At 42.1% G+C, this 12829-nt stretch overlaps 2 protein-coding genes across 9 annotated transcripts in view; both read left to right on the top strand.

The window, feature by feature from the left end:
- Nucleotides 1–220: 220 nt before the first annotated feature.
- On the top strand, nucleotides 221–2189 carry LOC123992870 (39S ribosomal protein L44, mitochondrial-like). The gene is made up of 4 exons (XM_046294467.1): nucleotides 221–525; nucleotides 712–1180; nucleotides 1313–1491; nucleotides 1712–2189. Exons 1-4 carry the CDS (start codon nucleotides 350–352, stop codon nucleotides 1911–1913), a joined length of 1026 nt encoding a protein of 341 aa, XP_046150423.1. The 5' UTR covers nucleotides 221–349; the 3' UTR covers nucleotides 1914–2189.
- A 2177-nt stretch (nucleotides 2190–4366) lies between these two features.
- The window catches only part of LOC123992872 (arf-GAP domain and FG repeat-containing protein 1-like), a 43774-nt gene continuing 35311 nt past the window's right edge, over nucleotides 4367–12829 (top strand). For 4 of the 8 annotated variants that reach the window (XM_046294472.1, XM_046294475.1, XM_046294477.1 and 1 more), the window contains exon 1: nucleotides 4384–4757. In XM_046294472.1, coding sequence (XP_046150428.1) covers nucleotides 4591–4757 — 167 coding nt within the window. In that variant the 5' untranslated portion in view covers nucleotides 4384–4590. Of the gene's footprint in view, nucleotides 4758–12829 lie in introns of all 8 variants that reach the window. The other 4 variants (XM_046294474.1, XM_046294476.1, XM_046294479.1 and 1 more) reach the window with 2 other exon arrangements.

The raw sequence follows: 12829 nt of genomic DNA on the forward strand, positions 1-12829 counted from the left end.
CAATTATCACATCTAAATGTCATAGACTACAAATTGCAAGAGCATATCACTCTTGGGTCAGATGTTAAAGAATGTGTAATTTAGCCTTTTGAACACAATGTGATTTAGCCTATTAAACACCAAGCTACTGCTAAATATAATTAAATTACGAGTTGAACTAAATGTAGGTCACTGCTCCGTAACACCTCATTCGTATGTTATGTATATTGTTATTACAATGTAAATTGAAACCACGTCTATGGTTGTAAGTTGGAACCTTCCTCTGATAATTTTCTAAACTGGAACAAACTTAGCGCGTTAGGGTTGCTGTCCGGACCGTATTTATTGTTACACGCCGTCAGAAACTGTCATGGCATCCGGATACATTGTAAGTCGTGGTGTGCTAACGTTTGGAATTCACTATCATCATGTTTGTAGAAATGTACTCCTTACACAGACCCGAGAGAAGAAGCGATGGATGAAAGCATACACTCTTTTGATGGAAAGAAAGTTGAAGATAGAAGGGCTTCCACCACCCAAGCCACGGTAATGATAGCTAAGATACCTTGGTATCATTGGATCAAGTCAAGGCCATTTGTGTTGGTGCTCATAGTTAACGTTAGCTGAAATTACTATATTATAGCCAATATAGAAGACTACTGTATCTTAGGTACATACTGATTTCATGCACCGTGGTCATAGTTATTAATTTCTCTATGCACTGTCTCCTAGCTCTCAAAAACCTAACTGGGACTACCATGCAGAAGTCCAGGCATTCAGCAGCCGCCTTAAAGAAAACTTCTCCCCAGAGCTCCTGAAGACAGCCTTTGTGAACCCCTGTTACATTCAGTCAGAGAAAGAGAGGAGGCAGGCACTCGGCGTGGACTCTGAAACGGCTGCTCTGGTCCTGGGAGACAACATTCAGCTGAACACACAGGGCTTGGAGTTCACCAAAAGCTTCCTGTCTGACTGGTGCAGGGCCAGCTTCCCTAGCCTGCCCAGCAAAGGAGTGGTTGCCATTGTCAGCCACCTGACCAGTCATCCAGTAGTTTGCCATGTGGCGCGGAACCTCGCCATCGAGGACCTAACTATGAGCGCTCAATTCCCTGTCCCTGATGAAGTATTGCACAGTACGTTCCTCGCTGTGATCGGAGCACTCCAGGAGAGCAGTGGAGCTGAGAGAGCAGGCCTTTTCCTTCGGGTAAGAGGAAGATCCGCACAACTTTCAACACACACCCAACTAACGGTTAAGATTAAACATTTCAAATGAACATTGGATTGCTTGTGTATCTAAAGATGATCACACCTCCCATGCCCTCTTCTCTCCCACCAGGATTTCCTGGTCACCCAGTTGGTAGGTAAAGACCTATTTGAAATGTGGTCGGTGGTGAACCCCATGGGGCTGCTGGTGGAGGAGCTGTCCAAGAGGAACGTGGCCCTCCCAGAGCCTCGTCTCACCAGGTCGGCCGGTGCCGGCACCGTGCTCCCACTCTACTTTGTAGGGCTGTACAGGTACGCCTCACTGGCCACTCCCATCCGTATGCCTCCTGATAAAGCCACAAGGTTTTCCTGATCACGAGACCTAAAGTATTTTTTCCCTGGTCTGGACAGATGATCAGGAAAAACTCTTGCCGTTACTTATGGAGTGTGAGAGGTGTGTGGTAGTGTTCTGCCGGTAGTTTGTTGTTTATTGATTATGCTACTGAGTGAGTGTGTGTGTTTGTGTCCTCAGTGATAAGAAGCTTTTTGCAGAGGCTCCAGGGGAGACAGTTCTGGCTGCAGAGGAGGAGGCGGCACGCGTGGCCTTGAGGAAAATCTATGGCTGCACTGAGAACCGGAGACCCTCTAACTTCTCTGCAGCAGAGGAGCAGCTCGGACTCCTACCCTCAATCCTTCAGCAGCAGCTAAAGGACATGTCACCCCAAGCACTGTAATGTCTTCCATCAGTTGATGACAGCTCATGACATGCCAGAGGGTCAAAGTCAAGCGGTTCCCTTAGCCTATCAGGACCAACATCTCACAGACTCATAAACCCAGACCTAGGGATACCCTCCAAACTATGTGGTCTGCTCAGCCCTTTAAATTAGAGGACTGTCCTTTGGCAAAATAATATTTTTTTGTGTAATATATTATTGATGTAAAAACAAAATGTATGTGTATCCCTGAGCATGTCTCTTCAAAGAATGTTTATTATACCATCTTTGGTTTAACCTGTCTGCATATTATTGGGTGTTATTCATTAATGTATGACTGTCCCACAACAGTTTACATTAGTCTGCTCTAAAAAAAACATGGGTTAGCGATGTGCAAAATATCTGGATTGATATCACAAGAGTAAGGATCCACGACACTATACATTGGGAGGTCATTTCTGGGCTAGTCGGGATCACCTGCTGTGATTGGTTGCCAGGATAATGTCCCTGACATCCATAGTGGGAGATGTGGCTCCCTCTTTTATCCTCTGCTAATGCCACTGCAACCAATCGGCAGAACTTGGAGTGAGAACTCGACTTAAGTGTCTGGCCTGGTTTATTAAAGCTGTATTTTACTATGAAAAGTCTGACACCAGTATAGACACCTGTTTTAGCACTTTGTAAATGCACTTTTACTCTGCATTTATTTGCACCGGTTGGGAACCAACTGGATAATTGCTCTTTGACCTCAACTGGGTAATCTGTCTATTACTTCAAATTACTTTTACAGAAATGATTTGGATTCTGCAATTCATTATTACAAATTGAATATTTTATCTGTAGTGATTGCAAGCAGAATATAGCATGGCTGAACAGTGATGTTACATGTGGGTGTGTAATATACACTCGTTTCACTCTCCATCTGGTCCACTTCATGCCAACTGTGCTATCATCCCTCCCTGGTCCCTCAAAGCATCGGCAGCAGAACCTGTGGGCCTAGCTTCCTTCTTTCTCGTCTGTTCTTTTTTAAAGCAGTCATTTAGCCTTTAGGTATAGAATGAAGGGCTCTATCTGCAGGCAAGAAGTGTAGGCCAGCCCTAATAGGCCTACATCCCAATATATTAATCACTAGGATCACAGAGCAGGGTAGAAGGGGTTGCATCCTCATTCATGTTCATCTGTATTTTTTCTTAAAATGATCATCTGCACTTATTTATCTGCACTGATACATTTCTATTGAGACTGTTTCTTGGCCTGGATTCAAAAAGCATCTCAAGTAGGAATGTTGATCTAGGCTAAGTTTTAACTTTTGAATCATATTGACAAGAGGGGCAACCTCATCCTAGATCAGTACACCTATTCTGAGATGCTTTATGAATATATGCCCTGTACTCTTGACCTATTTTAAGCCAGTGTCCTCCAAGGTAAGCTGTCAAAGCAGATCTTCTCTCCGATGTAGGCTACTCAGTGGGACCTAGTCACCCTTGGAGTTCAAATCCAATTTGATTTGTCACATGCTGTGAATACGACAGTGAAATGATTACTTACAAGCCCTTAACCAACAATGCAGTTCTAAGAATAAATATGTGTTAAGAAAGTAGTTACTAAAATAAACTGAAGTAAAAAATAAATACATTTGAAAAATAACTAATGATTACAGAGCAACAATAAAATAATAGTAGTGAGGCTACAGGTACAAAGTCAATGTGTGGGTGAACAGATTAGTCAAGGTAATTGAGGTAATATGTACATGTAGGTAGAGGTAAAGTGACTGCATGGATAATAAACAGAGCAGCAGCAGCTTAAAAATGGGGGTGGGGTGGGAGGGGGGCAATGAAAATAGTCTGGGTAGCCATTTGATTAGCTGTTCAGGAGTCTTATGGCTTGGGGGTAGAAGCTGTAAAGTAGCTATTCGGACCTAGACTTGGTGCTCCAGTACCGATTGCCGTGTGGTAGCTGAGAGAACAATCTATGACTAGGGTGGCTGAAGTCTTTGACAATTTTTAGAGCCTTCCTCTAACTGGTATAGAGGTCCTGGATGGCAGGAAGCTTGGCCACAGTGATGTATGTTCCAATAAACAGCACTTGTTTTTATACAGTAGGAGCCATGGATGTGAAGCACAGTCACTCACATTGGCACAGCAGCCTTTTCTTTTACTTTCAATGCAGTAGTCCATCACACTATATGTAACTCAACATTGTGTGCTGTTTTTTTCTGAATGATAAGAAAAGCAATAAGAATAGCACATTCTCAAATAGTGTTCCACCACTAATAAGAAATTTATGATTATTGAAATGTACAAACTTCTACACATCTCTGACATCTTCAATTATATTCTCTTCTAACTATTCTATTCCTCTAGTTCTTGTTCCAATGTAATGATACCCTAATAATAGATGTACATCTTAAGATGTATGAGATGAGGGGTGTTTCCTCTTTGTATGATGAAAAGGAATGTGCCTGGAATTAGGACACATGATGCAATGATAAGTGTCAAGCTGCTGGGTGGCGCTGGTTTGCCCATGGAAACCAAGCGCATAGTGCGTGACTCCTCGTTCAGCCGACAGCACAAGTAGCCGCTCTACTCCGTTCCTTTCAGACAGAGTCGGTACCAGTTTAGCAGCAAAAGCTTTTCCCTTTACTTGTAATTCCCCATCCTTCCCTGGTTTTATTTTTCTTCCCTTATTTGTCCCAGTCATGGCGGCGAGTGCGAAAAGAAAGCAGGAGGAGAAACACCTGAAGATGCTGAGAGAAATGACGAGTTTGCCTCCCAACAGAAAGTGCTTTGACTGCGATCAGCGCGGCCCAACCTATGCCAACATGACGGTGGGGTCTTTCGTCTGCACCTCCTGCTCTGGCATACTGTAGGTACACATGTGATTGAATGAGTGACATTTTCATTCCGCGTTGACAGGCCGCAAACATGTCTGCTAACTAGCTACTTACTAACGTTAGCTAGCTAACCGTTAGCTAGGCTAGCTATCCACTCCCTCCCCGTCTCTTTTCATTTAGAACTGCAATTGTCTTGTGAGTTGGGTGTCTGCTGTGCTAGCTATAGGTAACCAAATAGAGGCAGATTTTCGCGATATCTAGTACAATAATATGATAGTTTACTAACTAACCAGATACAGATATAATCTATTTGGCTAGTAAGCTCGCTGGTGGCTAACTATCTAGCCACATAACGGCAATTTACCGGTAGCTAGCTAATCAGTTAACCAGTTTACAGGAGTAGTAACTAACTGGTAAGCCGCTAGATGTGAAAGTGTCTAGGCAAGAAGTATGACTATGATATGTGTTTTTCTATAGTTAAGAAACGTGTCACCTGCTGCTGCAGTCTTTTCACACTGCAACCTGGACTCAGAGGTAGACGTAACATAGGATGTGTTCGTAAATTCAGAACATTCAGAGCGGTCACTGGGCGCTCTGGCGGAGGAGTAGAGTTGAACAGAGCGTTCTGACCTCACAACAGTAGTCAAGCACCCACGCTAATTGACTAGCTTACTAGCTACTTCCAGACACAAATGAGAGAATATCCCATACTGACCATTTTACTCGCCCGAGCAGAGCTGTTTCCATGTTATCCACAGCGTTGGTGACTGTATCTGTGCCACTGGCAACAATTGAATTATTCCTTTTGCCGACTTTTACTGACACCGGCTATATTCAACGGGTGTATAAATTCATCACTTATTCTGCGCTCTGGCACACTCAGAGGGCCCTGAAATCGGAGTAGATAGCCAGAATGAATTTACGAACACGCCCATAGTAAACGAAAATCCGGGACACTCAAAATAGGTAGGGCTCTGTATTTTTTACTTATTTTTTATTAATTAAATGATTGAATTAATTAAATGATAAATTAAGTTAGAATCCTTCATTTATGAGATTTGCGCACTCAACCTTTGGGTTGCTAGACGTTCACTAGTATTATTCAAATCACATTTTATTGGTCACATATACACATGGTTGGCAGATGTTATTGCAAGTGTAGAGAAATGCTTATGCTTCTAGATCCAACAGTGCAGCAGTGTCTAACAGGTAATATCTAACAATTCCACAAAACCTAATATCTAACAAATTCCACAACAAAACCTAATACACACAATCTAGTAAAGGAATGGGATGAATATATAAATATATGGATGAGCAGTGACAGAGCAGCTAAGATGCAATTTATAGTATAGAATAGATACGGTATACAGTATATACATATGAGAAGTCATGCGAGATATGTAAACATTCTTAGTGGCATTATTAAAGTGACTAGTGTTCCATTTATTTAAGTGGCCAATGATATCAAGTCTGTAGGTAGGCAGCTGCCTCTTTGTGCTAGTGATGGCTGTTTAACAATCTGATGGCCTTGAGATAGAAGCTGTTTTTCAATCTCTGTCCTAGCTTTGATGCACCTGTACTGACCTCGCCTTCTGGATGGAAGTGGGGTGAACAGGCAGTGGCTCTGGTGGTTATTGTCCTTGATCTTTTTTGCCTTCCTATGACATCTGGTGTTGTAGGTGTCCTGGAGGGCAGGTAGTTTGCCCCCGACGATGCGCTGTGCAGACCTCACCACCCTCTGGAGAGCCCTGCAGTTGTGGGCAGTGCAGTTGCCATACCAGGCGGTGATACAGCCCGACAGGATGCTCTCGATTGTGCACCTGTAAAAGTTAGTGAGTGTTTTCGGTGACAAGCCACATATTTTCTTTTCAGCCTCCTGAGGTCAGGGTTACACTGTCTGTGTGCGTGGACCATTTCAGTTTGTCGGTGATATGTACACAGAGGAACTTAACTTTCCACCTTCTCCATTGCTGTCCCGTCGATGTAGAATCGGGCATCATATGAAGTCTAATGTAGCATCATTTGATGCAAAGTGCATCATATGGCTGTATTTTGAAAGTTATATTTCTTGAAAACTTGTTTGTTGACATGCAAAACATTTTTGGACTATATCAACAATGGACTAATGAAACAAATACCAAAATATATTTTTTGGGGTGGAGTTTTCCTTAAATAACCTTCTGTTTTATGTAACCATAACAAACATAACATGTACTAATTTGACTGTCACGGATTTTGGTTCACTATGGCACGCCTTGTCTATGAGACCAGACTGCACACTAGCAAGCTAACTTTGCTCCTCATGTGGCTAGCTAGCATTTTTTTTAGTCTACCACCTAACTCAGCTAGTTATCGAACCAGGCAAAGTTGACCACATTAAAACAAGTGTCATCTACCTAGCTAACTATACAGGTAGGGACTTGACTATCGATCATTCCCATTAAAACCTATTTTCTGGCTCACTATTTAGCTAACAGTATTAATGTGATCCAAGGTTGATGCTGTACCTCTGCCTTGTACTATTGTGTAACCAAGCATCTGTATAGTTTGGGATTTGAGGATTAGTGGGACTGAAGCTGTTTTTCTCCTCCCTTCTATCACCGGAATAATGCAATGTCAAATATTGTTGAGGAAATGTGTTATAAATATATATTTGTTTTTTAAAATAATTTTTATAGCACCATACAGGCAGAGAAAACAAACTAGAATTTTTGATGTGCTGCAGCTATTTCATGTCAACCTGACCTTGTTTGTTCAGAATCTGACAATGCCTGGTGGTTGCATGCATGGTAAAGAACGACCTGTTACATATCTTAAACAGAGGACATCACTGGTGTACTGTTCACCATTTCCTGGTTTGCAGCTAGGTTGAAGATCATCCGGTGTCTTCAACAGCAGCAAGCTTGTTTGCTTTTTTCATCATGGAAATAATTCCTGCTGACATACAAATGAGATGAAAATGAACCCAGCGCTCCCTGCTTTGCTAGCCTATAATAAATATTCTGCAGTAGATCTATATGATGTCATTATGCTAATATTTTCATAATCACTTGCAGAACATCTTTCCTCTCAGGTCTTTGGGGGGGATTTCAGTTTTTTCTCTTGCTTACACAGTTAGGCTTAAAACCACCCATGTTGTGCTAGTCAGTACATTTGCAGATTCTTCTCTAGCATCATAGTTTGTGTATGAGGTTTGCTGTGGCCTTCTGCTGAACTCAATTGCACCCAGTTTGCATAGGCTACACTGCAGAGCTAGGTTAGCAACCAATACCTCTCTCGGTCTCTGTAGTATCTTGACACAAGTTCCTGAGCACCAGCCTCACCCTTAGGACATAAGCCCACCACTGTTTGCCGTGCCCTCTGTGGAGACACTTGTGTAACCTTCAGAAAGAAACACAACCACATTGGTTATTAATTCAATAAGATGTTCATTGTAATGTCCTGATTACTTCATCAATGCTGCCCAGTGAGACGCCGGGCTTCGCTTTCCTTCTTCAATGCCTCACTGAGGTCAACCTGTCATGGTCCATTAGCAGATAATGGTTAGCTTAATAATGGCAGAAAAGGGGAAGTGTGTGTCCCTCCCTTACTCTATTAAGACCTTAATAGCTCCATTAAGAGCTAGGGGAATTGAGACTGACCTATATGCTGACCACACCGCCTGCGTTGCATTCGCAAGCATTCCAAAATGAATGTGCACATACAATGTTATTCAATCATTTCATCTAAACTGCTTGCGCGTGTTAAAGAGCATCTGTGTAGCCATGCGCTAAAATAGAACTTGGTTCTATTTTTGATGCTTGATGCACTGCAAGTCCAGCCTTTCCCATCTCCTCATTGGTTTTTAGGAGCATATACCCAAGTGGGTGATTGAAATCTGAACTGAGGTCCACACTCCACTCCAGTCCAGTTGGTGGTAGTAATGCACCTTAAAGTTGGTTGCCAACCGCCATATAAAGTCCAAAGAATGCTACTACTGATTCTGCTGCTACTTACTACTGCTACTACTAATACTACTACTACTACTGATTCTGCTACTAATACTACTACTACTGATTCTGCTACTAATACTACTACTGATTCTGCTACTAATACTACTACTTCTGCTACTTACTACTGCTACTACTACTGATTCTGCTACTTCTGCTACTTACTACTGCTACTACTACTGATTCTGATACTAATATTACTACTACTGATTCTGTTACTTACTACTGCTACTACTGATTCTGCTACTACTACTACAGATTCTGCTACTGATTCTGCTGCTACTTACTACTGCTACTACTGATTCTGCTGCTACTTACTACCGCTACTATTGATTCTGCTGCTACTACTGATTCTGCTGCTACTACTGATTCTGCTGCTACTACTGATTCTGCTACTACTACTACTACTGATTCTGCTACTACTACTACTGATTCTGCTACTACTACTACTGATTCTGCTACTCCTACTACTGTTACTTACTATTGCTACTACTGATTCTGCTACTGCTACTACTGTTACTTACTACTGCTACTGATTCTGCTACTGCTACTACTAATTCTGCTGCTACTTACTACTGCTACTACTGATTCTGCTGCTACTTACTACCGCTACTACTGATTCTGCTGCTACTACTGATTCTGCTACTGATTCTGCTTCTACTTACTACCGCTACTACTGATTCTGCTACTGCTACTACTGATTCTGCTACTGCTACTACTGAATCTGCTGCTACTTACTACTGCTACTACTGATTCTGCTACTGCTACTACTGAATCTGCTGCTACTTACTACTGCTACTACTGATTCTGCTGCTACTTACTACCGCTACTACTGATTCTGCTACTACTGATTCTGCTACTACTGATTCTACTGCTACTTACTACTCCTACTACTGATTCTGCTACTGCTACTACTGATTCTGCAGCTACTTACTACTGCTACTACTGATTCTGCTACTGCTACTACTGATTCTGCAGCTACTTACTACTGCTACTACTGATTCTGCTGCTACTTACTACTGCTACTACTGATTCTGCTACTGCTACTACTGATTCTGCAGCTACTTACTACTGCTACTACTGATTCTGCTACTGCTACTACTGATTCTACTGCTACTTACTACTCCTACTACTGATTCTGCTACTGCTACTACTGATTCTGCAGCTACTTACTACTGCTACTACTGATTCTGCTACTGCTACTACTGATTCTGCAACTGCTACTACTGATTCTGCTGCTACTTACTACTGCTACTACTGATTCTGCTACTGCTACTACTGATTCTGCAGCTACTGCTACTGATTCTGCTGCTACTTACTACTGCAGCTACTTACTACTGCTACTACTGATTCTGCACTACCGCTACTACTGATTCTGCTACTGCTACTACTGATTCTGCAGCTCTGCTACTGCTACTACTGATTCTGCAGCTACTACTACTGATTCTGCAGCTACTTGATTCTACTGCTACTACTGATTCTGCAGCTACTGCTACTACTGATTCTGCTACTTCTTGATTCTGCACTTACTACTGCTACTACTGATTCTGCTACTGCTACTACTGATTCTGCAGCTACTTACTACTGCTACTACTGATTCTGCTACTGCTACTACTGATTCTACTGCTACTTACTACTCCTACTACTGATTCTGCTACTGCTACTACTGATTCTGCAGCTACTTACTACTGCTACTACTGATTCTGCTACTGCTACTACTGATTCTGCAACTGCTACTACTGATTCTGCTGCTACTTACTACTGCTACTACTGATTCTGCTACTGCTACTACTGATTCTGCAGCTACTTACTACTGCTACTACTGATTCTGCTGCTACTTACTACTGACTACTGATTCTGCTACTGCTACTACTGATTCTGCAGCTACTTACTACTGCTACTACTGATTCTGCAGCTACTTACTACCGCTACTACTGATTCTGCTACTGCTACTACTGATTCTGCAGCTACTTACTACTGCTACTACTGATTCTGCTACTGCTACTACTGATTCTGCAGCTACTTACTACTGCTACTACTGATTCTGCTGCTACTTACTAATGCTACTACTGATTCTGCTACTGCTACTACTGATTCTGCAGCTACTTACTACTGCTACTACTGATTCTGCAGCTACTTGCTACTGCTAATACTTTACTACTGCTACTACTGATTCTGCTACTGCTACTACTGATTCTGCAGCTACTTACTACTGCTACTACTGATTCTGCTACTGCTACTACTGATTCTGCAGCTACTTACTACTGCTACTACTGATTCTGCTGCTACTTACTACTGCTACTACTGATTCTGCTACTGCTACTACTGATTCTGCAGCTACTTACTACTGCTACTACTGATTCTGCTACTACTACAACTACTACTAGAGGAGGAGAGATTACTAGAAACTAAAACTGGGTTTCCCCTTTATCTGTAGATTCATTGTCAGAGTAGAAAACACAAACAATTTTGTGTGACTCAAAATGGGTCAAAATTCTACAAAGATCCAGTAAAATAACAACCCAATCTTTATAACCCAGGACAAATTAGCTAAGCTAGCTAGCTAAATGTCCATGAGTGGTTCATGTGTTTGGACCTGACCTTTCAACCTACGTATCCAGATTGCATCTGTTGTGGATGTTCAAAATCAACGTGTGCCCAGTGTAGTCCAGCATGTTAGCTGCTTCCCAGTCTGGTTTTAAGGTGCCCCTGTCTCCGTGTTGGGTTTGCCCTGTCAGAATTGTTCTTGCACCCCAATGTTGGACAGTAGCCCCTTTCTCTTATTACACACATTGGAACTGTTTTAGGTACGTACTTGCATCATTAGGTTGAGTCTATCTGGGTGGGCTGTGTTTATATTGTATTTGTTCTGGCACCTAAGGTGTTTGTGCACTTCAACTGAGAACACTGTTAGAATCATTGTTTGCAGATGGACATAGTTTGGCCCTTCCGTCTCTCATCTCTCTTATAGTTCTGCAGGGATTACACTATGAATTTCCCACTTGTGCTCTGGTATTACATTTTGTGATGGGGGATAATTTAGTTATTTTCTAAACTCAGACACACAGGCCACACAGCCAAAACTGTAAAGTGTATGCTACCTAGTCTTACCTACCTATCAAACATAGGCCTATAGGCTAGCCATTTCAGGTAGGTTATTAATGTGTTGTCTAGCTAGTGGTCTATAACTTGTTCCAATGAAATAACACAATAGCTAACTGGTCCATCTTTAGAACTAGTGGGACTGGATTTGGTTTCCCAGTAGAACAATGACCTCATCTAACCTATCCTCCTTTCTGCTGATCAGGCTATCCATTTCACTTATGAAGTTAAACTGAGGCTTATGCAAATCTTTCTTGGCAGGACTTAGCGACTGTCATGTTGCTGAGATATAGAGATGTGTGGGAGGCAGGTGAAAGGACTGTTTTGCTGTCTACCTCGTGGTACTCTATGAATGCAGGAAGCCTGGTGTGATTCTAGTGTGGGGAAGTGGTGGCATGGCCCATTGGCCCTGTTTTGCAACAGCAGGGTGGTAAACAGGAAGTGGAAAAGTGCAGGAAGTTGCGAATTGACTTCTTCTCTCACTTTGCTTCCCAAGAAGGGTAGAGGAGGTTAGCGCTGACTGAGAGACATCAAATTACTTTACGTGGGACAATTTCCCACACCCAGATTAGTATTTTTAAGGGTGGACTCTGTATGAGCATGCTTTTAAGTCCAGGAGTATGTTTAACTTCGTACGTCTGAGATCCCGCTAACGGGATTGATATGACAACAGCCAGTGAAAGTGCAGGGCACCAAATTCAAACAACAGAAATCTCATAATTAAAATTCCTCAAACATACAAGTATTTACACCATTTTAAAGATAAACTTGTTGTTAATCCCACCACAGTGTCCGATTTCAAAAAGGCTTTACGACGAAAGCACACCAAAACTTTTTAGGTCAGTACCTAGTCACAGAAAAACACAGCCATTTTTCCAGCCAAAGAGAGGAGTCACAAAAAGCAGAAATAGAGATCAAATGAATCGCAAACCTTTGATCTTCATCAGATAACACTCATAGGGCTTCATGTTACACAATACATGTATGTTCATGTATGTTCGATAAATTTC

The sequence above is a fragment of the Oncorhynchus gorbuscha genome, linkage group LG13 (assembly GCF_021184085.1).
Source record: "Oncorhynchus gorbuscha isolate QuinsamMale2020 ecotype Even-year linkage group LG13, OgorEven_v1.0, whole genome shotgun sequence".
NCBI classification, from domain to species: domain Eukaryota; kingdom Metazoa; phylum Chordata; class Actinopteri; order Salmoniformes; family Salmonidae; genus Oncorhynchus; species Oncorhynchus gorbuscha.

Bases quoted from the DNA above. Each gene is read 5' to 3' on its own strand.
- LOC123992870 (XM_046294467.1), top strand. From the start codon at position 350: ATGGCATCCGGATACATTGTAAGTCGTGGTGTGCTAACGTTTGGAATT. The intron at 1,181-1,312 runs GTAAGAGGAAGA...CTCTCCCACCAG, and splicing joins GAGCAGGCCTTTTCCTTCGG to GATTTCCTGGTCACCCAGTT. The intron at 1,492-1,711 runs GTACGCCTCACT...TTGTGTCCTCAG, and splicing joins TACTTTGTAGGGCTGTACAG to TGATAAGAAGCTTTTTGCAG.